Source organism: Beta vulgaris, chromosome 3 (genome assembly GCF_026745355.1).
Source record: "Beta vulgaris subsp. vulgaris cultivar EL10 chromosome 3, EL10.2, whole genome shotgun sequence".
Classification (NCBI taxonomy): domain Eukaryota; kingdom Viridiplantae; phylum Streptophyta; class Magnoliopsida; order Caryophyllales; family Amaranthaceae; genus Beta; species Beta vulgaris.
The window spans coordinates 701,894-725,820 of NC_079204.1; the positions used below are offsets into that span (position 1 = coordinate 701,894).

Sequence of the window (23,927 nt, forward strand, 5' to 3'; positions counted from 1 at the left end):
TGCGTTTATTCACAAATCACAATATAGACTGGTGAAGTTATATTTCAAAAAAGAATTCGGTGCACACTAACTTAATGTACACCTTATCTATTTCATGTGAGTTTTAATGATTACAACTTTCCGTTTTTGCCGCGTTTAGTCTTCCGCTCTTTTCTCTCTCCTGATAACTTCTCTCTCCTTTGATAAATTCACTCTCCTGATAATGTATTTTTAAAATAATAGTGTATTTTGAAATAATATAGTGTATTTTTAAATGATATAGCGTATTTTAACATCATAGTGTTTTGCTGAATTTTTTGGCATGATAGTGTTGCATGTTATAGACTTATAGTGTAAATTGACATGATATTAGTGTATTTTGAAATAATATAGTGTATTTTGACATGATAGTGTTTCGCTGTATTTTTTAACATGATAGTATTGCATGATATAGTGTGTTTTGACATAATATAGTGTATTTTGAAATGTTATATTGTAGTTTATTTGTATATTACACAAAATTATCATAATCGATCGTTATAGTGTTTGACATGCATGATAGTGTTTTTTGGCATGATATAGTGTATTTTAAAATGATATAGTGTATGTTTGTTCTAAACAACTGTTTTTGTTAAAATTTAGGGTGAGAGAATCTTATTGAAGAGAGAGAAAATCGCGCGAATTTTGAAAAGCGAGAGTGACTAGTTTGTAGTGGGGAACGTGTATAGTTCTGGTCCACACTATTTTTAATTTGTACCGGATCCACACAAGACGGATTGAGTTATATTAGAGATGTACTTACTCCATTTTAAAATAAATGAAACACTTCTTTCGTTTAGTGTTGCACTTATTTCAGAACGGATGACATATATAATGATTAGGTGTTTGTCTTGAGAGGAGGGCTCTGTATAAACGTATTCATATGACTTCAACTATTAGCAGGTCAAACTTTTGATTGATTTGATCGTTTGACTTGGTATTGGAGACAACCTGACATAAAAGGTCACGAATTCAAATCTCATACACCTCTTCTTTCTGTGAGTTATATTCATGCAGCTTCAACTATCATCTTAATTTAGGAATATGATTTCCCTCTAAATAAATTAATTTAGGAAGTTATATAATTTATCTTATCTATCTTATAAAAAGTCAGGGATATAACATCCCTCTAAAGAAATTAGGTCTTAGAAACACAATTGTTTGAACATTTTTTTTTTTTGGGAATCCGGGAAATACAAATATATTACTTCCTCCAGTTTTTTTTAGATGTTACACTTTTCAAATCATGGACTCATAGGTATTTTTTGGAGAGGAGAGAGATAGAGAGAGTGAAAAACAAAAAGGTCCATGTGAACATGTGATAGAAGAGAGATAGAGAGGAGTTATTACCCAAAATAAGGCCTTGTTTGGTTGACAAAACAAATCATGAGAAGTGCAAATTCCTAGGAAGTAGAAGTATATGAAGTTGTTTGGTTGGCAAAACAATGGGAATTTGCACTTCCTAGGAAGTTCTACTTCCTTCAAAATGGAGGAAGTTACTTACCTAGGTCCCCCTAGGTAAGTAGAGCTTCCCATAGGAAGTTCTACTTCCCATTATCAACCAAACACAATTTTACACTTCCTAGGAATTTCAAATACATGGAAAAATAACTTCCTAGGAAGTATGACTTCTTATATACAACCAAACAAGGCCTAAAAATGTAATATCTAATTTAAAACTTCCTAAAATAAAAAGTGTAACGTCTAAAAAAACGGAGGAAGTATATATTTTTGCTTTTTGGGAAAAAGGGTATGAACAAAGTTAGGATTCTCTTTGATGGATTATTAGGGTTGGCTATCTTGTTATATGTGAGCATTACATGGGCTAAAGCCCACAAGGCCTTCAAGAAACGTTAGTGATCAAAGCATGCAACGAGCCAAAAGAAAATGAAATTAGGCATGAACTATGGAGTATTATTGCACGAATTAAACCACATCTACTAGGCTTCACTCATGCTCTCTATATAGTCTCACAAATCTGGGATTCTATTCACTCTACCTGACTTTGATTCAATTAAACTATCTTTATTCTTCATATAGTATACATACTCATATTGAAATAACCTTAATTATTTTTACTAACTTGAATTTGTTATCATTAAATTAAACTTATTCTTACAAATAATAATAATAATAATAATAATAATAATAATAGTAATAATAATAATAATAATAATAATAATAATAATAATAAAGTGAACTGAACATGTTCTAACTTATTTCAGACCTTCGAGTTCATTATCAATTTTTTAAATAATGCTTTAGAAATACTTTAAAAGGTCTTGTTCTAATTGTATTTTAATTTGGGGCCATTATAATTAGATCCTTGCTTGCTTTTTCACAACCACTAGTGCACTATCTATTTAATTTTTTTTTAGAAATAGAGTTTATAAATGCACGCAAAAGGTATGATTAAAATACATTCTTCATTTCTTCTATTAGTAAGTGGATAATACTAAAATTATTGATTTTTCATTTAATAATATATTTATCTAAACTAGAGAGCATTGTACTACAAGAGACAATAATCTCAAATCAAATAATTATAATTAGGGTTATGCTATATGCAACCCTATAAATATACTACTTAAAATGGAAATAAGTTGTGAATTTATGGAAATTTTTTACATCAATCGATGTAATAAATGATCAATAATTAATATAATTTATTTTCATTAGAGCTTCTTATATACAGCTGTTAGGTCTACATATAACTTTTGTCTTATAATTAATATAAATCATATTCAACATATGGCCAATAGTTGTAATGTTTAAAACCAAACTCCCTTTCTCATCTAATAATGTCCACTTAATAATAAACTAATTTTAAATAGCTTAATTAAATTATTATTAGCAAAAAGTTACTAGTAGTATTCCACTATAACCACATTCCGGTTTAAGCTCGTTTAGAAAAAGAAAAAAAACCCAAAAGCCAAAAAAGTACAAGTACCACCATTTCTTCAAAATCTAACCCCACCAAAAAAGCTAAGATAACATATTTTCTTCACTCTATATATATAAATAAAGCTTATGAAATTCTCTAATGCAATTAACAACTTTCTATTATTTCTTCCTCTTTCTCTCCTTTCCTCCCCTTTTCTCCTTCTTTGCTTCCATGTAACAAAGAAGAAGAACAACAACAAGAAAAAAAAAGGGGATATATATTTATAAATTTTGTTTCTAAGACCAAAAAAAAAATGGTGAAGTTTTCTAAGGAGTTAGAAGCACAACTTATACCAGAATGGAAAGATTATTTTGTAAATTATTGGCTCCTGAAAAAACATATCAAGAAAATTAGACTCTCACGTAAACCAAAACAAGTAGCTCAAGTTTTCAGCAACTCTCCAGGACAATATTGCTCCGATTTTGGTCACTCCGTTTTCGACCCGATTCGAAATTTCATCTCCTTAATCTCTCTTAAACTCCATACAAGTGGTAGTTCATGTAATGGAGATCACAATGAGGTATATTATACGTACGTGTTTTCGAGTTTTCGAGTCGAGCTTTTTCTTTTGGGTTGAGGAACACATTAATCTTGTTAATTCACGTGAATTTTAAGGGTTTCAAGCAAAGGTTAAGCATGTGTATGTAGTTAGATTTTTTTTTTAGCTTGCTTGGTTTGATACATGTTAATATCATTGTAGCTTGGTTATGCGTCCAAATTTGACAATAAACAAATAAGTTAGTTTTTTTAATAATTTTCCCTCCATCACCATCTCACAAATATTATTCTCTCACATTTCTTCCAAGATTTACGATATAAATTTTCTTGAAAAGTAAAAATAATAATTAGTCCTTATGCACCGTTACTGGTCCTAAATTAGGTAAAAGTGTTAATTTTTTTAAAATCGAAACAATTTTGCATTAATTAAACTCGAATTGCACCATAGGGTAAGTCCAATAATAAGTCTTATTTACATAATAAAATAGTAATAGTTTAATAATATGATAGGGCTAGTTATGATTTTTTTCCTTATTAAAATAGTAATATATAGTTTAATAATCTCATGGTCAAAATAGATTATCCTATAAGGAATGGAACCTAACCACCCCGAACTTGACCTCAATCCGGATGTAGTCCGAAGGGTGAACCGGGTGCAAACACCTAAAAAAGATAAATTATCCTATATAATCTCGAAATTTCATCAACTTATTCTCTCTCTAGTGCATCCATACTACAAAAGATTAGTGTTTGTTTTTTAATAGTTTTTGTTTAATTAGGTTAGAATCCTATATATATATATATATTCACGAGTACTTTAATCTGTTATTGTGGTGGACACCCGTATCTAATTTGTGGATGGAGTATGAGTGTTGCCTTTTTGTTTTCTATTCCTAGCTTTCTTTAAAGGTCTGATTTTGGATTCAAAACTTACTCATTTAATACAAGATTCACATAGTACATGCACTACTGCTTATTTTAGTTGTGGTGCGAGTCTAAGGTGAAGATGCATGATCATTTAAAAAATGTAAACAAATTTTTTTATGGCAAACTTTTTTTTTTGATAGTGCGTGACATCAACATTGAATCACATTGATTAAAAAATGGTTAATTAAAATGCCGAAGCTATTTCGTATATTTCTTCCGTTTCGTTTTAAATGCAACAAACGAATATTTTATATCTCACAAATAATATCCATTTGTTGTATTTAAAACCAAACGGAGAAAGTATTTATGTTACCACAATATACATATAATACCAAGGATGTTTTGGCCTAGTGGTTAAGATTGAGGTGCTGTGAACAATAGGTCACATGTTCGAATTCGCCCTCCCATTCTTTGTACTTTGTATCGCCTTCGTGACTCATATGGATATACAAAAACATACAATATATATATATATATATATATATATATATATATATATATATATATATATATTAATATATAATATATATATATGCTTTTTTTTAATTTCTTGCTCTCCTCTATTTCATATATATTTTAGTTCATTTAACGAACTTGTGCATTAAAGATCGTGTAAAATATAAATAGCTAGTGTTTAAAGATCTTTAAAGTAAGTGAATAATATTCATTTAGGATTAGCTTTCAGTTTATCTTTTAGTAAATTGATTGATTGCAAGCAAATAGGTTACTTTTTTTTTTCTTTTTGAGATGTTGATGTACGTAAGAAACAATAATTTGGCCTTTAAATGTTGTCTTGTTATGCATAATTATGTGGCTGTTTTTTGGTATGACCGTCACGAAACCATCGTGAAATACTAACAAGAAAAACCCATAATTAAAACCACCTAAATCATGAAAACAAAGTAAGGGACAAAAACAAAAGCAATGAAGAAAAAGAGAACTTATAAAAAAAAAAAGGAAGAAAAGAGTTGCATGAATAACAAGCAAGCTAATAATATTGCAGGTGGTGAGACATAAATCTACGGAAAATCAGGACCATGTTGATCAAGAGGAAGCATTACATGAATACAATGATACAGAACTTTCACAACTATTCTCCGAAGAAGATGAGGTAATAATTAGATATATGAAGAAACTTCCATCGTCTAGATTTACCCATTTCATTGCTGGTTCGGAATTCGGAATTGATAGAGTATTAAACTATTCCTGAGACTCCAACCAAAAGCTTAAGCTAATGATTGGAGTCTTAGGAATAGTTTAATACTCTATCAGAAGCTAAATATTTCACTTAGAAAGGAGGGGGTGGATGAGATTTCAACCCGTGACCTTTATGTCACGCTGGCTCTGATACCATGTCAAAGGACCAACTCAATCAAATGTTTGAGCTGATGATTAGAGTCTCAAGAATAATTTAATACTCTATCAGGAATTATACCATAGCGTGACTATTTAAAACAGTAAATTATTAGATTTTTTCGACATAAAATTGTATTGAAACTATGATATATAACGCACAACACATGTGAGTGTCACATATAATAAAAGAAGAGAGATGAGTTCAATTATAAGACAATAAGGCCTACTCCCCTTACTGACATATGGTTTTAATAACATGAAACCTTCTTAGTCTTGTAAAGTGTACTCTCTCTTCTTATAATGGACATGTACATCCAAGCTTATACTACCTCTGTTTTTATTTAGTTGCAACGTTTTGACTTTCACGCTTGCCAATGTATAATTTCAAATCGTTTTATCTCTAATTGTATGTAAGTAAAAATTATAAAAATTTGATATTATGAAAGCTTACATCGAAACGAATCAAACAAGACCCCACATGACTATATTTTGTTTAACATATAAATCAATAAATGTGGTCAAATAAGAGAACATGAATAGTGCAATTTGTCAAATGTTGCAACTAAAAGAGAACGGAGGTAGTATTTAACAAATTGTTATGATGATGATTATATAGGTAAAGTTGTTTTTTGATATGTTGGATGAGGAGCTTGAAAAGGTGAACCGTTTCTACACTGCTAGAGAAGCTGAATTCTTAGAGAGAGGAGAAGGTCTTCTTAAGCAACTACAAATATTACAAGATCTTAAGCCAATTTTAGATCAACGTCGCAGAAAAAGTTTCTTGTCACCAAAATCATCTTTGCATGGAGGATTTATATCTCGCTCTAATTCTAATTCAACATCATCTCGACACTCTGACTATTCTGGTAAGTTCAAAAGAGTTATGATTCAAATTCATATATATCGTAATAATTAATGTGGCCATACTATCAATATCTATACATATATATTAAAAGGCGTGCAAAAATAAGAAATGTGTCACATGGCGCTATCCCTAGAGAGTTTTAGTTCATGTAATTCATGTACAATAAAAAAAAAAAAGAAATTGCATAAAATAGGATTTGATCCCGAGACCTCAAGTACATATACTAAAGTTCTAACCACTAAGCTAAGTTGTATTTAGTGTTATTATCATAAAGTATTATATTAATAAATGAAATTTTTTCTTATCCGAGACATAGCCCGGATCGAATAACTAGTTTTTGAATTAAGACCATGTATGAAGCCTATAGTAGAATAGTACTTCTCGAACAAATTAATTTGTATGTCAAAACAACGTTATTCTTGCGGTGTTATCTTAGCTTCTATACACAACTCTTCCATGCAACTTTACAGTCGGATTAATATGTATGTACAAACGTAGATACTATTATTTCTCTTGTCATAAGTTGAAGCTAAAAAAAAAAGAGAGAAAAAATAGTATAAATAATATTAGGATATTAGGTATTTGAAGTATTACGATATTAGGTATTTGAAGTATTACGATATTAGGTATTTGAAGTTTTATGATAGTAGGTATCTGAACTAATAATTACTAATATTTACCAAGGTTGTCTTGGCTTAGTGGTTAAAATCGAGGTGCTGTAAATTAATAATTCACAGGTTCGGATCCCCCCTCCTCTTCTTTGTACTGCTTTTGCAGCTCATATGGATCAAAAAGAATAATTACTAATATTTTGGAATAAAGACATCACCACCTAAATGGTTAAATCTATAGGGCCAATAATACATATACTCCCGTTCTTTTATTAATAATAATAATTGAAATTTTACGCTATTTACACATAACTTTATCATCATTAATTGTGATTTGGCTTTACATACAGGAAAATATATTCATGTGGGATCCTATCAAATTGTTCTCGATATATGTAATTTCATTGTATTAATTTTTTCAAATATAATTTTCATTAAGGGTAATTAAAGATATTAGTGATGAAGTTATGAATTCACAAGCGCAAAAAAGTAAAAATTCAAATGTTAAAATTAATAAAGAACGAAAGAAGAAAAAATTAGAACATATATTACTCTAGAGTCCAAAACTTTTATTCCACTTTTTTGTACCATAATATGTGTCATACAATATTATTATTAGTTTACATTATTAGATTTAAACAATATTTCAAAAAATAAATTAAATAAGGTAAATAATAATTTATATTATTTGGTAGGATTGAGTGGTAGGAGCACATATAGTGATACAAATGAGTAGAACGGTAGAAGATAACATTTTTTTCCATTACTCCATTGGCTATAATAAGAAAGATAGTGTTTTTTTTGAAAGATAGTTAGTTAGTCACAGACATTCAATCCTTTTTTTTTTTTTAAAGAAAGAAAAGGGATTTCATTAATATTTCGTCAAACGGCACTTACAAGTCATTTCTGAAAAACATAAAATTCTAATAGAAATACATATTTCCTAGAAATGTAAACATCGCAGATTTGACTTAATTTTGCCTTAATAAAAATCTTCATCTGAAGCAATGCAATCTGTGAGTTCGCTCTGGTTCGGCATACGATCTACAGATGCGGAAATTTTGGGATGAACGTACTCCAATAGTCTTCCATAATTTTATAGAAGTTGTGAAACCCTAATTCTTCAGGTTGAATCTCGAACTTCAACCAATGAGAATAATTTCTCATACCTAAAAACAAAAGAACCGTACTCACAACTCCCATATGGGAGAAGGAGATTTCCAAAATAGAAACTAAAAACCCCATAAAAGGGTTTGAGAAAATCTCATAAAGAGATACTAATTTATTGAACAAAACAAGAAAATGAACTAAAAACTGAAAATAAAAGGGAAAAAGGGGCTTACTATGGATGAAAACATCCATGGCAGCCCCCTAATTGATGAAGAAGGGGTAAGAAAGACTAGGGTTTTAGAGAGAGAAAAGGAGAGGGGAGGCTAGGTTTGTTTTTTTGAGTTCAATCCTCTTTTAAAGAATTTTTGAACAATTTTACATTTACTCAGTGGGTAGTTAATCAATTAGAAATAAAAAATTATCAAAATTGATGAATTGAATTTTACCATTTATTTATTCCGATTTGTTTTAATGAGTTGTTAACCCACCGATTAGATAGAGCTGTTCTCAAAATTTTCACCATTGTATATATATGATTGACATTGACCTTTGAGTAGGCACAAATTCCAACAATATTAAAGCATGATTGGGTGATTAGAAGCTAGACATTTAGGTTCCGTTTGGTAGGGTGTAAAACATTTTCTCGGAAAACTGTTTTCCTCTATTTTCAGTTTTACATTGTTTGGTTGGCAAAATAGTGTAAAACCATTTTCCCTTAGGGTAAAATTGCTCTCCCAACGATGGAAAGCCTTTTTCCTTTCAAAATGAAGGGAAAATTGTTTTCCTTATCTCTCTTGTACACTTTTCTCTCTACCTCCTTACTTTCCCTTTCATTTCCTTTCATTTCATCATTTTCCTTACATGAAACCAAACAACGGAAAACTAATTTTGGAATTGTGTTTTCTATTGTAAATTGTTTTCCATGAAGATCATTTTACACTGAAAATGTTTTACGCTCTACCAAACGGAACCTTATAGAAGCAATACAGGATTTATGTTTATAGGCTTATAGCATGTAATTTCAATTTTCCCTATTTCTTATTTCCAATATGATTGGAAATGGTGGCTTGGACAAAACTAATAACAATCTAGCTAAAATTATGTATAAGCTGAAATTTGCGATACAAAGCATCATATATATTAATGATTTGAACATCCAAAAAATAATCTTCACAGTTTTCTAGCCCACTTAATTTAATGAATAATTAAAATCGTTTTTACATAAAGTAGTGTCCAATGTATATAGTGGGTTGTTACATGCTCAAAAAAAAAAGTAAGAAATATTGTTTCTTTAGTCATATTAATTAGAAAAGTTAGTGGGATGCAACGAATTAATTTATCTTAATGGCAAGTTGTGGAAAACATATGTTTTTTTATTCAAATTAAAGTTCATTAATTATCACTATAGATTTTCATTGATAAATTGAAAGTCAATACCATAAGTAAGATTTTATCATATTTATTAAACATGTATTTTTCAAATATTGATTTTTTATTAATATATATAATTAAAAATATAAATATTAAATAAATTTGATTAGTAATCAATAAATTACCTAATAAAATAATCAAGTTTTATCGATCTTAAAACCGTGAAAAAAATATAGAATGGAAACTATTAAAAATGTAATAGTATTTATTTAACAATGACAATTGTGGCAGCTAGTAGGAGAATTATGTGGAAGCCCAATGGTTGGAGACTTGGAGCTCTCACATCTCAATCTTAAGGTCGGAGTTCGACTCTTATCATTTCCATATTTGGGTGTGTAGATATTTGCTTCTAGGTGTAAATCCTCAGTTTTCAGTCTCTGAAAGTTTCCTTATGGGTTAGGATTCCCATCTTACTCCTAACTCATGAGAGTTGAGCGGAGCATGTTAATTATCGAATAAAAAATTGTGGCAGCTAGAAGCTACTAGCTAGTTGTTGTTGATGCATGAAATATTACTCCCTCCGTCCCAAAATATAGTTTCCATTTCTTTTTTTTCACGGTAATTTATGCAAATTGGGATAGTAAAGATTTTTTGTTTATTTAAATAAATGTTGTATGGGAAAAGATGATTTTAGGAGAGAGAATGGAGATAATTGGTGAAAGAGCATTAATTGAAACATTTTGGTTGAATAAACAAAGGAAAAAACAAAATTCAAGAAGCAAATAAATGATTGGACACGATTTTTCTAGGCAAATTACGGAAAAATGTGGAACTAAATATAGAAATGGGAACTATATTTTGGGACACCCAAAATAAAAATGGGAACTATATTTTGGAACGGAGGGAGTACATTATTACTACTGGTCATATGATATATTACTATAATTTAATTTAGCTAAAAGAGTCCAACTAAAGTGTATCTTAAACTTAATTCTCCACCATGGGATATTGACGTAGTGGCAGACACCTGAGTACAGCGCCCCTCAAGATGTTTATGTGCTCCAAAAATTAATATGCCTGCCTATGTAGGACGATGTCATCATTTTTATATCATGGACTTATTAATAGGATATCCACTATATTCTCTTGCTTTGACTTTTTATGTTGACCTTCTACTGCATATGCTACTTTTATCATTGGTTCAATTAGGAGTCAAATCAGGCAATTCCACCATTATTCACCTGCAAAAATAGGCTTCTCTATGATTTTAATTTTTTACTCCCTCCGTTTTTTATTGCTACATTATTGTATCTATAGCAATTTAAACATGTCACTTTTAAGTTTTTTAAAGGGTAATTTTTTTTACCTATTTAATGTAAAATAATAAAGAAAAATGGAAAAGTAGTATTTTTAGGTGGAAAAAGAGAAAAACAAGTATAATAGTATTACTTTATGGTGGATCAAGTACCCAAAATAAAAAAAAATTCAACAATGTAACAATTGATAAAAACAACTATTTGATGAAAATGTAGCAACTAAAAGAAATGAACTGAGTAGATTATTAGTATAGCATATATACATATCAAGCTATATATGGGCTAGTGGAAATTAGAGGACTTTTTAACCTTAAGGTTTAGAGTTCAATCCTCACCGATCACTATTGGGTGCTTTGAGAGAAATGATCCTCTTACCCTTTCCAGTTCCCCATACACCCAAAATGTCTACCTTACTACCCGACCCGAGTTGACCTGCAAGAGGTTACAACCTGTTATGATACTTCATCTTACTAATCTAAAAAAAATCATATATGAATTTCCTTTATTATAGGACGAGCTTGAATTCTAGGGCTCATCAAGCTTTAATTTCGAACTGAATCTATCCTTGTTTGGGTTTGGCTCGCCCGACCAACCCTTTTAATCATGATCTACCATCATAATCTATTTCAATACAATTTAATATACCAAATTATCCTCGTTGAATAACTATCTGTTGTATGAACAATAACCAGCAAGTGATGGTATAATGGTATTGTATTACCTCTGATCGCAAAAATCATAAAATTGAATTTCACCCCTTGTAAGATAGATGTCCAAATTTCTCAACTTTAGTGCTCTATTAGATATCAATTTTTGCGACACTTCAAGAATCATAAAAAAAAAGCCACAAACACAATGCTAATCGTGTGGATTTCTCAAAGAAACACTCATCCAACATGTTTTCAGGAATTTGAGCCCAACTAATTAAAATTACTTTGATGCAACCACGAAACATAATCACCCGTCTTTATCAAATCTTATTTCTTTTCTTTGTCTCACCTCTTTTGATCACTTTCCATATAATCCAAAGTTTCCACCTTTCTTCCACCCACCTAATTTAAAGATTTCCCAAATGATACTTTTTACAAATAATGCAATTATTTGTCTGGTACTATATGGAACATTTTGCTACAAATTTTTAAGTTTCTGGGTTATGAATTGGCGGGTTTTTCTGGGGTTTTAGTTTTGCACACCAACTGTTTGTTTCAATTCCTCAAAGGAAAATCATACTTTGCAATTAGAAAATCATACTCACTTTATGATTGATTGATTCTATACTAAACTAAGTAAGAACAACAGTTTTTTTTCTGGTTGATTGCTAAAAGAAAAGAATGACAACTAATAATTTGCAGAAAACATGTCTGAAACCAAAGAGGGTACAGATGAGTCTTCACAGACAGATGAAGTAATAGCAGCACTTGAAAAGAATGGACTGAATTTTATTGGGGCAGCTACCCGGTCTAAGACCAAGAAAGGGAAGCCTAAGATGGCCCTGAGGATTGATATTCCGGTCACCACCCCGGCACGAACCATCTCTGCTGTCACCTCTACATTGTGGGAGGATATAGCAAACACTCCTAGTAAAAACTCCCCAAGGGAGATGATTAACAGGAAGAAAATACAGTGTGCTGAGAAAATGATCAGAGGGGCATTTGTGGAACTTTACAGGGGTCTTGGCCTTCTTAAAACTTACTGGTATACATTTGCACAATCTTTGTTTTACTACTGTTAACACTTGATTCCTCCTAATATTTGGTTAATTACTGTTTTAAGGATAATTGAGATTGAATGCTAGCTAGATCAAAGATTAACAAAGTTCATTATTTATTATGCATCTTTTTGTGTATAAAGTTTGTATAATGCATTTAATCTTACTTTGGTGAGATAGATATAGAAGTATATATATGGCCATATGGGTGTATAATTTGTCATGAGAATGCTATGTTGGAATTTTGACTCTCATTGCAAATGAATGAATAATGATGCGTCCGCCAGTCGAGTACATAAATAAGAATTCAAATGTAAACAACTAAACATGTGGTCTTTCTTGAGTAATTTAAGCTTACTACTATCAGTAATATGTTGTACTAGTTCCTCTTTTCTTAAGGTTGCCAACTTATATTCCAAGTGCATATGTATCCTATTTATGAAACAACACTAACAATAAAGAAAGAAAGCTGGTAATCTGGAAGTTTTTTTTTTTAAAAGTGTGTTATTATTCTGTTTCAGTGCCTTAACTGATCTAGGTAGCTGCTGCATGTATAATATATTAAGGTTGCATTTTGTCATTAATGAGACGGTTTTATTTTTCAAATTTTGGCTTTTGCTACATTTCTGCAATGACATAGAAATGCTAAAGTTGGTTATGGCTTTTAACAGCACGCTGAATATGGTAGCATTCACCAAGATCCTCAAGAAATTCGACAAGGTATGACTATTTATATATTTTCCAGTATTGCCACAACATACTAACATAGTACAGACTTGTCATTTAAGGTACAACAATCTAAGAATGATTAGTTGCTAATCACTTTAATGTTTAACATTTACAAATTCTTAATTTTACCCTATTGATTATTGCCATGCTGAAGAAAGTAATGATATCAGTTGCATGGCTTGCACCTACATATTAGAGCTAGAAGTCACATATTACTAAACCCAAATTGAGCTGTGTCAATCATGTCAAACACTGAAGGATAACAATTCTTCAAGTCAGTATCATATAGGGTGTTTAACTTTCAAACAAATTTCCCACCAAAGTTGTTATAGGATACTTCAGACAATATGTTACTTAGGAAGGGCACTATATAAAGATTTTCCTATGCCCTATATGAGTACTTGCCTTTTTTGTGAAAATGTCACTTTGCATCCACCAGGGCATGGATATATATGGTGGTAAGTGGTAATTGTATTTTTAGAAAGTGTTACTAATAGCTCAATGGATCCAAGTAACTGTTTGGTACTTTAGTTACTCATAAAACAAGTAGTTTCATGAAGCTTTTATCTGGCAAAAGATGCTTGTCATGTAAGTATGGTAAAGAGACTTTTTTCTTTTGTTGATAACTTTAGTTGATTTTAGTTGACATCAAATTTACATTTCTATGAACAGGTAGCAAATCGACAAGCGTCTGCTAGTTATATGAAGACAGTGAAGGGTTCCCATTTCATTAGTTCTGACAAGGTGTGAATTTTGAAATATGTTATTAAATTACAAAACATTCTGCTGTATTGGTTTGAATCCAGTATTCCAGTTCCTAAAACGCATCGATTTTCCTAACAAAATATGGAGAAAAGGTAGATTGAACCTGGAATTTTTTATTGTAAAGTTAGATCATTGGAACTTTTCAAATTTTTATAAGGTTACAAGAAGAATAATCTATAAGATGGATATAAGATTCAGTGAATATTGTTTGTAGAGTTCCAGTATTTCTATCCCCAACTTGTGATTGTGGAAGTGAGTTTGTGTTAACAAAGTTATCTAACTGAGTTGCCGTTTTTTGGGCTTTTTATATTGGTGGTGTCATAAAGGTGGTTAGACTAATGGATGAAGTGGAGTCCTTATTCATCAAGCACTTCGCCGACAATGACAGGAAAAAGGCTATGAAGTTCTTGCGTCCACAACAACAGAAGGACTCCCACATGGTTACTTTTTTTGTTGGTAAGTTTTTTTCTTCCTTTTTTCCCCCTGATATAAATGCCCTCTCCATTTCCAGATCAAATGTCATTCTCCGTATTATGAAACAGTTTGAATGCAGATGTTGACAATGCTGTCAGTGTTATGGTTGATTCATGAAGTTCTAACCCTTGACAGATTTTACAAACTAGAAGTATATGTATATATCTTTATGTTAGCATATTAGATAACCATTAGCCTTTAGTTATACTCAATTTCAACACGTAATTTTGCGTAAGTGCGTTGTTAAATCAATTGATTAATCATTTTCCACTATCATTGAGTTACTATTGTTTTTGGGTGCATTCTGGCTACTGTATTAAGTTTCTGCATGTATCAAATCCTCATTTTCAGTTAAATGTTATCAGAAATTGCACTTACATATTAAATACTTATTTAAATATGAAGTCATATATTTATGATGATTGGCATAATAACGTAATATATTAACCTTTCTTTGAGGGGATATGATACATTAACATTATCAGTAAGAAAACCTGATATTGCAGCTGATACACATCATTTTTGCCCCACCTTATAAGGAAATGTATTAATAAGATTTATCTGGTCCATGAGGAAATTTATTAATAAGATTTGTTTAATCATCTTCCTTATGTTTTCCTTGTCTTTTTGTTTGGTTGGAGCAGGATTGTTTACGGGCTGTTTTGTTACTCTTTTTGTTGTGTATGCTATTTTGGCACATATCTCCGGTATGTTTTCACCTGGAAGCAAAGATGAGTCTGGTTACATGGAGACTGTCTATCCTATATTTAGGTACATGTCACACTCTCTTATATATATCACTGAATTCCTCTTCCTGGAACGTCCTTTTGCCATTTTCTATCCCCCGTAAGAATTTATTTGTTCCATATATACCTCATCAAGTTATGCTGAATATTCTTTCCAACACCTTTTTATTGTAGTGCATTTTCTACTGATGTGAATGTAACTAGTTTGCTCCCTAGGAAAGAATTGTATGCTATTATTGTTTGTGACTTTTGAGGCCCAAAGTGCATCGCTGAGCCTAGATCAACCTGAGTTCATAAAGTGTGTCAAATATGCTTAGATAATCCAGATGGCCCAGACCAACTTATGCTTGGAGTAAGTTCAGTGAAGATACATTCTCTGGGCTATATACTGGCTTGCCAAGCTAAGCATCTTCTTTTCCTCCGAGTTTCTGGATCAAAATCACACGTAGAAAAGACAAATGAGGGAACCGTCATAAAGAACAATAAAGAGCGAGAGGAAAATGTCCCCCCCCCCCTTTTCAGATTTATACCCCTTAGGGACACAACGCCCACAACTGTATTTCCAAGTTTTGGAACCCGTCAATATTATGAATTATAAGTTGCAAATAATATGGTTGAAGGGAGCATATATATGTACCTCTCATTGCTAGGGACATTGTTGACTGACCATGGGTTACCCTGGTAATTGACAACTCACTCAGTCTTTAGGGCGTCCCAGGTCTGGTTTCTAATGGGATCATAGGATGAAGGGGGTTAGGACACTCAATTTCCGTTAGGCTGGGATTGAGATAGGCACTTTGGAAAGGCCAACTTACCATCCTTGAAAAAAAAGGTCAATATTAAAATTTTAAAAGGATCAGTATCCTTCTTGTATTTACTCATTCATCAATGTTGTGGTGCAGCACATTTGCTCTTCTGAGCTTGCATCTCTTTATGTATGGATGCAACTTGCTCATGTGGAAGTCCACAAGGATCAACTATACATTCATATTTGAGTTTTCCCCAAAGACAGCCTTAAAGTACAGGGATGCCTTCCTTATCTGTACCTCCTTGATGACTTCCGTGGTCGGTGCCCTGGTCATCCACCTCATTTTAAGGTCTAGTGGTTTCTCTGCACAACAAGTTGACATTATACCTGGCATCCTTCTCCTGGTTAGTCATGCTACAAGTCATCTTTTCCTATATTACCTTCCTAACATCATATTATGTTGTAATTATGGTGCTGTGACCTATTATTGGCCAGACGAGGAACTTTACTTCTCATCTACCTTTGATTTTCAGATCTTTTTGGTAATGCTTATTTGCCCCTTGAATGTATTCTATCGTTCAACTCGATATTCCTTCCTAAAGGTGCTACGTAACATAGTATTTTCTCCATTCTATAAGGTATGCACACTCTAACATTCATAACTTGGCTATGCTTGTTCGAATTTTTTTTTGATGGGTGTTTTTTTAATGACCTACTTATCTGATTAAGGCAAACCTTTTTTGTCTATGAAATTTTGTGATAGGTTTTGATGGTAGATTTTTTCATGGCTGACCAGCTAACTAGCCAGGTACTTCTGAGAAGCCAAACTCTAATGCAAGCTGTTTATTTTTGTTATTAGCATCAGTTGTGTACTAATCAATTGTATGTTTTTGCAGATTCCGCTACTTAGGCATATGGAAACCACCGCCTGCTATTTACTTGCTGGCACTTTCAAGACACACCACTATGATGTCTGCAAGAAAGGAACGATGTACAGAGAGCTTGCATACGTCATCTCCTTTGCACCATATTACTGGCGTGCTATGCAGGTAGCAGTTCAGTCTAGTAACATACCTTTTTTTTCTTCTATTTAATGCAAATGTATTGTCTGCTTTAGTTTCAGTTGGGTATATCAGAACTAAAACAAGTTATTAACCCCCTGTTATTCTTTTGGTGTCTTTGCCCCCTTGTACAACCTTCAAGTGTGCCAGAAGATGGTTTGAGGAGTCTGACCCGAAACAGTTAGCTAACTTGGGCAAGTATGTCTCCGCCATGGTTGCAGCTGGTGCTAGGCTTACATATGCCCAGCAACAGGAACCTACAGTTTTTTGCACAATTCTAGTTGTGGTGACTTCTGCTTTAGCCACAATATACCAGTTATATTGGGATTTCGTGCAAGATTGGGGGTTCTTCAATCCTACTTCCAGAAACCCCTGGCTAAGGGATGATCTTATTCTGAGAAAGAAGAGTATCTATTACATTTCCATAGTAAGTCTCCTTCTTGCTCTTTCCCATCTTATCTCATTGACATGCCAAAAGAGAAAACTGTAACAATGGGAGTTTTCTTGTAGGTTATCAATTTGGTCCTAAGAGTTGCTTGGGTGGAGAGCGTGATGAGGTTTATTAAAGTTGGAAATATTGAAGCCAAATTTTTAGATTTTACTTTGGCTTCTCTAGAAGTTTTTCGTCGAGGTCATTGGAACTTTTATAGGTAAGATCCTTAACAAGTAGCATATTGCTCTAGCGGCTTTTATTTCAGAACTGTGAATTGTTGTTAATCTTTTGCAACTCATATATTTTTCTTATCTTCCTTGATATAACAGATTGGAAAATGAGCATCTAAACAATGTGGGCAAGTACAGGGCAGTGAAAGCAGTTCCTCTGCCATTCCGCGAAACTGATTCAGATGGCTAAGCTGTTAGCTAAGTCAATGTATATATCTTTTTGTTCTCTGATGGTGGAAGAATGCAAGTTTCGTTTACATTCTCCTCAGAAATTCAAAGAGCTGCCCTGAATAATCAGGTACAGGTGAAAATCTCCCAGCTCAATATGTATCTGAAGATGCATTCATGCAACTTTACTTGCAAACCCCACTTCTGTATAGAAGGTTCACCATTGAGATCAATCTCTAATGGTTGATGTCTGCGGAAAACTTGGACATTTTATTCCAGTAATATATATTGACCTAAATGTATGTTAATTTTTTTGTAACAAAGAACCATCTGATTTCTTGAAAGCAATAAATTTTTTGAAGCATTTGGCTGAATGAAACTTTGGAATAAATTATTAAAATCTATCTTTCAGCGTCATGTTTGGTTTCAGGTCATGCTTGAAACATATCAAATATTATGTGAAGTTCTATATAATTACTGAATATGATAAATTGGTCAAATCGAGGTCATATTGGGGGTTGCTGAGTTGCTCAGTTCGAGTTTCTATTAGACTCTCAGTAACTACAGGTTGGGTTATCAGGTCGGCTCAGAGATTGCATCTCTTTGCATACGTTTTCTTTCTGATGTCGTCGTGTGAACCATTCTAGTCATTTCTAATATTAGGTTGCATATTGCATGTTTACTCATGACTGTGTTGACCAACTACGTGCCAAATTATGTTTGTTGATGATTATAGTTAGTATCTCGGAAGTGTTATACAAGTGGGAAAAGAACAAACCAGCTAAATTATTACATAAAAATATTGACTAAGAAACACCACATAGTTACACAAGCAAGGAATTTACTCTCTTGATACTTTATATATTAGAAGAAGAAATAAATACTGGTAAATTCAAAAGTAAACTCTTATCTAGAAGTTGAACTCGCCTTTCTTCAGAGACTCTGCAAGCTTCTTAGCAATACAGTAAGCTGTAGATTGTATAGTGATCATAGGATTAACACCTACAGCACTAGGCAAAACACTTCCATCACAAACAAACAACCCTTCTGCTTCCCAACTCTCCCCATTCTCGTCGACAGCACCTTCATTCTCTCGCTTCGACATCCTGCAACTTCCCATCTGATGTGCTGTGCAGTAGACTGCCCAGAAACAAGCTGCCATAGGCCCTTTGGTAGCAGAAACCGACCCTAAAAACTCCTCTATTTCTTCCTCATTCTTCCCTATGCACTCGATTCTCTGTCCATCGCTTCTATAAGTCCCAACCTCAACAGCGCCTGCTGCTATCAGAATCTTCAAGGCTCTTCTGAGACCTGCGGTCATGTTTTCTCTGTCTTCTTGAGTTAACTCATAGCTGATCCTCCGCTCTGACTTGACTTCACCAGATCCTTTGTCCCTCACCATCACAAACAAATGAGCAGTTCTGGAATACCTTAACATCCTCTTCTTTATATCATTGCCAGACTCCCATGGGGAGAGTGCAGCACAGGCAGCAGGCCCCAACGCGGGTGTCTCTATTAGGGCCCTCGGCATGGAGTTTGGCCTTTGATCTAGAATTACTCGATGTGCAGACGTTATCAGCCCACCTTCATAGCTTTTCCCCTCGAATTCAGAAGTGGGTCCCTGAGGTGGAAAATATCCCCACACCATCAGAGATGGGTGGAGGTGAAGGTTCTTTCCAATTTTTTTGTTCCTTAATCCACTAGACATTAGTAGCGGAGGTGTCCGTAATGACCCACAAGCCGAAATTGTCACTTTGGCTTCAATCTGAAGTTCTCTTTTGATCTCGTTATTTAATGATCTTGCTACAACCCCAATGCATCGATTTTCTCTCCTCCTACCATGCTTGACAAGACGAAGCTTTTCAGCTTTGCAGCCAGTGATAATCACTGCTCCTAAGTTGACAGCATCGACAAGCCAGGTTACATCAGTCCCTTGTTTATCTGCAGACCTGCATCCGTAGTAGCAAGATCCACAATAGTGGGACTCGGAGGAGTTCCGTGGCACCCGATCTGCCTCCAGGCCTAAATTCTCACACCCTTTTCGCAGGACCTGATTCTGAAACCCTTCCTTTACACACTCGGTTGTAACACCAAGCCTTTGGGTCACAGATTGCATGGCAAACTTGTACTGTGGGCTTCCAAACAAGCTTAGCCCATGCTCCTCGGACCATTCTTTTAACACAGGGTCTGGAGTGTTCAGGGCGGCAGACCAGTTGACAGCCGTACCACCCCCAACAGTCGACCCTGCAAGTAGCATGACAGCACCATCAGTGGTGGGGATCATCCCTCCCTTCTCCAGGAGCTCATCCATTGAAGGGCCTTCAAGGGAGGAGTAGTCAGGGGCAGTGTAGTAGTTTCCTTTTTCGAGAACCACCACCTTCTGGCCAGCCCCCGCAAGGATTGCGGCTGCCACTCCTCCTCCACAACCGGACCCTACAATGACTACATCACACTTGATTCTGTAAAGGTTGTCTATGTGGTCCTCTGTGACACTGAGGCCTTTACTTGTGAGAGATTGGAGTAGGGTTGTCGGAGTCTCGTAGAAGGTCTCGATGATACCATTTTCTAGAGGCCTCTCTTGGTTGATCGCTTTGCTATTGGTGGTGTCAGGTTTGTAGTCTATAGCTTCCCATGCTGGGTTGTGAGCGTGATCATCGACCTGCTCAATAGTAACGAATAGTAGTTAGGGCTACATACAAGAAGTTAAGATTGGAAATATTAAGTAATAAATAAGCATTATTTATATCGATTGACGTGTGATTTTATCATTTATTCCTCAAATCATATTATTTTAGTAAATGTATTTAATGTTTATATGCCGTTGACAGGATCATGTGAGAAAGGAAATTAGGTGAGAAATGAGAAAGAATCACTACTTTTAGATTAGATCCTGTCAACGGCCAAGGTTAAGAAACTAATGTTAACTTTAAACTACCTGTTTTCATCCTTTCCATGCAAAACCTAATTTTCTCTCTCCTCTCTTCTCCTTCTTCCAAAAACGTCGTATATTCCCTCCCATCTCCAACTACACATCTCTCTTGTCATATTCTTTTTGTCAAGAAATTTCATGAAATCCATTACCGCATCGCATGAAGGTTAGTCTATATTCATGAACATGTATGCTTTTTTTTTTTCCGAAATTTGTTTATAATTATAAGGAAATTCGTTGCATATAAGTTAAATGAAATTTTCGCAACAAATATTTAATATGTTTATAATCTGAAATTTTCGCAACAAAGTTAATGAAATTATCGCAACAAATCTACTGCTTCGTCCGCATTCATGAACGTCACCCAGGTATTGCTTTCGGAGTGAAGATTGTAATGCACTAAAAATGTAGCATGATCTAAGGGCTGTTATTTCTTCTCATTTCTCATGTAAAATCTCATTCTCACCTGAACTCAATTCTATATATAAGAACAGAATAATTAATGCGTGAAAAAGCTTCCTTATTTCCAGTTTAGTTGGTAAGTTTTGATCTATGTCATTTAATTACTATTTTGAGGAGTTGCACTACAGTAGCCAGTAGTTATCATCTACTGATTATTGAAGTGGGCGGTTTTGATAAATATTGGCAATTATTAAATCACGACTTAAGCTCTCGTCTTTGATTGGATGAATATGCTTTTAGGCTTCGTTTGGTTAGACGGAAAATGACTTAAAGTCTTTGTCTGGTTCCTTTGTAATAAAATAGAAAAAGGAAAACTGAAGATCAAAGGGAGGATCAAAAATGGATGAGTGAAACGAAAGAGGAAGTTGTAGAATATGAAAGAAAATGAGTTTCTTTTCCTTTGAAAAGGAAAATGTTTTTCACTCATAGGAAAACAATTTCTCACCATTTGATATTAAACAATATATAAACATATAAACAATACATAATCATATAGGATATTAATAGAATTGTTTTATGTGTATCTATAAAGTAAAAACTTCGTGCATGTCAATTAACTTAGTTGGTCTAATTCTTAGGAAGTCAAAATAGATTTATTTCACACTTGCCGATTTCACACTCAACCCCTTAGACCCCGCCTCTCGACCGCTCTTCTCCACATCCAAATCACCACCAATCTTCAACACAATACTTTGTTTCACACTCTCCGATTCACTAGCATTAAAGCTTACATCTTTATCACTCTTATCAACACATTTATCTCTTAATCTATTAACACCATTCACAAACAACTTTACAAAATCAACAGAAGATAACAAGAAAAGGAGTCAGTGTGACTTCTTTTTTTTTTATATATATATATAATTTTGGTTATGTTGCTTTCATTAAATCTGAGGCAAAATACAATGCAATTCCCCTATTGTGGCAGCCCACATGACAAGGCATCCCGCCAAGTAGGAGTAGAGTTCAACACCAAAAACATCCATCAAAATCTATAGCAACAAGTCAGTGTGACTTTAACCTAGCTTTGACAAGCATTCAAAAGTATTTCAACATCATGATCATTTCTACAACCTTTTAACATTAACAAGTAACAACAACACTAATAACTTACTCTAAACATACTATTTTTGGATTGATATTAGGCATGTGACATTTGACAGCCTAATATATTTGGGTCTAATAGTATCGTTTTATATCTCCCATATGGGAGATCAAGGTTCAAATCTTGGTGAAAGCATAATTTCAATGTGGTTACGGGGGAAGGAGGAATTAAGGTGCTTGTTGGGCCTGTGCGTGAGTATCCTGCACGAAAACAGTGCACAAGAAAAATTCTTCTTACCATCGAGTTCTCAAAAAGCCCCAAAAAAATTCACAATTACGTAATCTTAACTAATAACGCGACAACTAAATCCAGACGAAGGTAGTACTACAATAACTTGGATCATAAAGCAAACTAAAAAAAAGCAATTCTAAAGAAAAAAAAAAGGAAACATACCAAAGAGAAGCAAAAGTAGAGGCACAATGACTTGAGGAAGTAAAACACCAATCTAAGTGGGCTGAAAAACCTGTGACTTGACCAATTCTTCAATATTCTTTCTCTTCTTTCAATAGGCAAATGAGAGAACTTAGTAATATAAGGCCATTCTTTACCAAAACAAAGAAACCCACATAACAAAAGTGTACCTAATCTTGTTGATATTAGCCATAATACTACCCTTACTAATATAACTGCTTCTACTAATCCTCTATCTTTCATCACCTCTGCTACCTAAACCCACAAAAAAAAACCATAAATTATATCATTAAAATGAAGAAAAACCCATTAATGGAAATTAAATTACTTTGAAGAAATAATATTTATGATATTAAATCATATAATTACCTCATTAGGTATAGGTTTCTGAGATGCAGAAGATTGAAAGAAATATTTAATGGAGTTATTTATTTGATCATGATGATCAAGTTTAGATGGAGGATCAAGGGGTGGAAAGAAAGTTTCACATATACTTATTAAGGATTCCATTTCAGAGGATGAAAGAAGTTGACGATCATAGTTTTTTTTCTCCCATGATTTTCTCAAACGAGCATGACTTTGTTTTCCCTTCATTTTTTTTTTCTCTACCTATGTTTCTATGTTATAACTTAGTTTTTTCTATCTTCAAAGTTGGCTTGCTTAAGTGTATTGAAGGGGTGATGGTTTGTTACTTATATCATCATATGTGTATTTATAGCATTAGGTAATACTCGAGACTCGAGTCATACTCGATCTTTTTAGTTGATATATAAATGAAAATGTTTGGGCTGTTATTGATAGAGTATTAAACTATTTCTGCGACTCCAACCATCAGTTTAAACTTTTGGTTGAGTTGGTCTTTTGACATGTTTAGTACTGTATTAGTTATAATTAAACTTTGATTTTCAATGTGAATATTTGAATAATTGGTATTTGTTAAAA

General features: G+C 33.2%; 2 protein-coding genes across 4 annotated transcripts; one reads left to right on the plus strand and one right to left on the minus strand.

Moving 5' to 3' along the window:
- Window positions 1-3,053: 3,053 nt before the first annotated feature.
- Window positions 3,054-18,482, plus strand: LOC104887905 (phosphate transporter PHO1). Of its 2 annotated transcripts, none has more exons than XM_010672682.4 (15): window positions 3,054-3,482; window positions 5,391-5,498; window positions 6,360-6,609; window positions 12,390-12,711; window positions 13,396-13,444; window positions 14,126-14,197; window positions 14,545-14,674; window positions 15,337-15,463; window positions 16,341-16,590; window positions 16,720-16,824; window positions 16,950-16,994; window positions 17,083-17,235; window positions 17,390-17,674; window positions 17,758-17,897; window positions 18,010-18,482. In XM_010672682.4, the coding sequence occupies exons 1-15, from the start codon at window positions 3,216-3,218 to the stop codon at window positions 18,098-18,100; spliced, it is 2,394 nt and encodes a 797-aa protein (XP_010670984.2). In that variant the 5' UTR covers window positions 3,054-3,215; the 3' UTR covers window positions 18,101-18,482. The 2 variants fall into 2 exon arrangements, with proteins under 2 accessions (XP_010670984.2, XP_010670983.2); XM_010672681.4 differs by having other exon boundaries at window positions 3,055-3,482; window positions 12,369-12,711.
- Window positions 18,483-18,785: 303 nt separating this feature from the next.
- On the minus strand, window positions 18,786-23,685 carry LOC104887907 (long-chain-alcohol oxidase FAO1). 2 transcript variants are annotated; one of them, XM_010672683.4, is made up of 3 exons: window positions 23,355-23,683; window positions 22,968-23,240; window positions 18,786-20,737 (listed from the first exon to the last, which is right to left on the minus strand). In XM_010672683.4, exons 1-3 carry the CDS (start codon window positions 23,577-23,579, stop codon window positions 18,989-18,991), a joined length of 2,247 nt encoding a protein of 748 aa, XP_010670985.1. In that variant the 5' UTR covers window positions 23,580-23,683; the 3' UTR covers window positions 18,786-18,988. The 2 variants fall into 2 exon arrangements, with proteins under 2 accessions (XP_010670985.1, XP_057249440.1); XM_057393457.1 differs by lacking the exon at window positions 22,968-23,240 and having other exon boundaries at window positions 23,355-23,685.
- Window positions 23,686-23,927: the final 242 nt, after the last annotated feature.

Bases quoted from the DNA above. Each gene is read 5' to 3' on its own strand.
- LOC104887905 (XM_010672681.4), top strand. From the start codon at position 3,216: ATGGTGAAGTTTTCTAAGGAGTTAGAAGCACAACTTATACCAGAATGG. The intron at 6,610-12,368 runs GTAAGTTCAAAA...AATAATTTGCAG, and splicing joins TCGACACTCTGACTATTCTG to AAAACATGTCTGAAACCAAA. The intron at 17,898-18,009 runs GTAAGATCCTTA...TTGATATAACAG, and splicing joins GGTCATTGGAACTTTTATAG to ATTGGAAAATGAGCATCTAA.
- LOC104887907 (XM_010672683.4), bottom strand. From the start codon at position 23,579: ATGAAGGGAAAACAAAGTCATGCTCGTTTGAGAAAATCATGGGAGAAA. The intron at 23,241-23,354 runs GTAATTATATGA...TTGTGGGTTTAG, and splicing joins AGAAACCTATACCTAATGAG to GTAGCAGAGGTGATGAAAGA. The intron at 20,738-22,967 runs GTATGTTTCCTT...ACTATTGAGCAG, and splicing joins TCTACTTTTGCTTCTCTTTG to GTCGATGATCACGCTCACAA.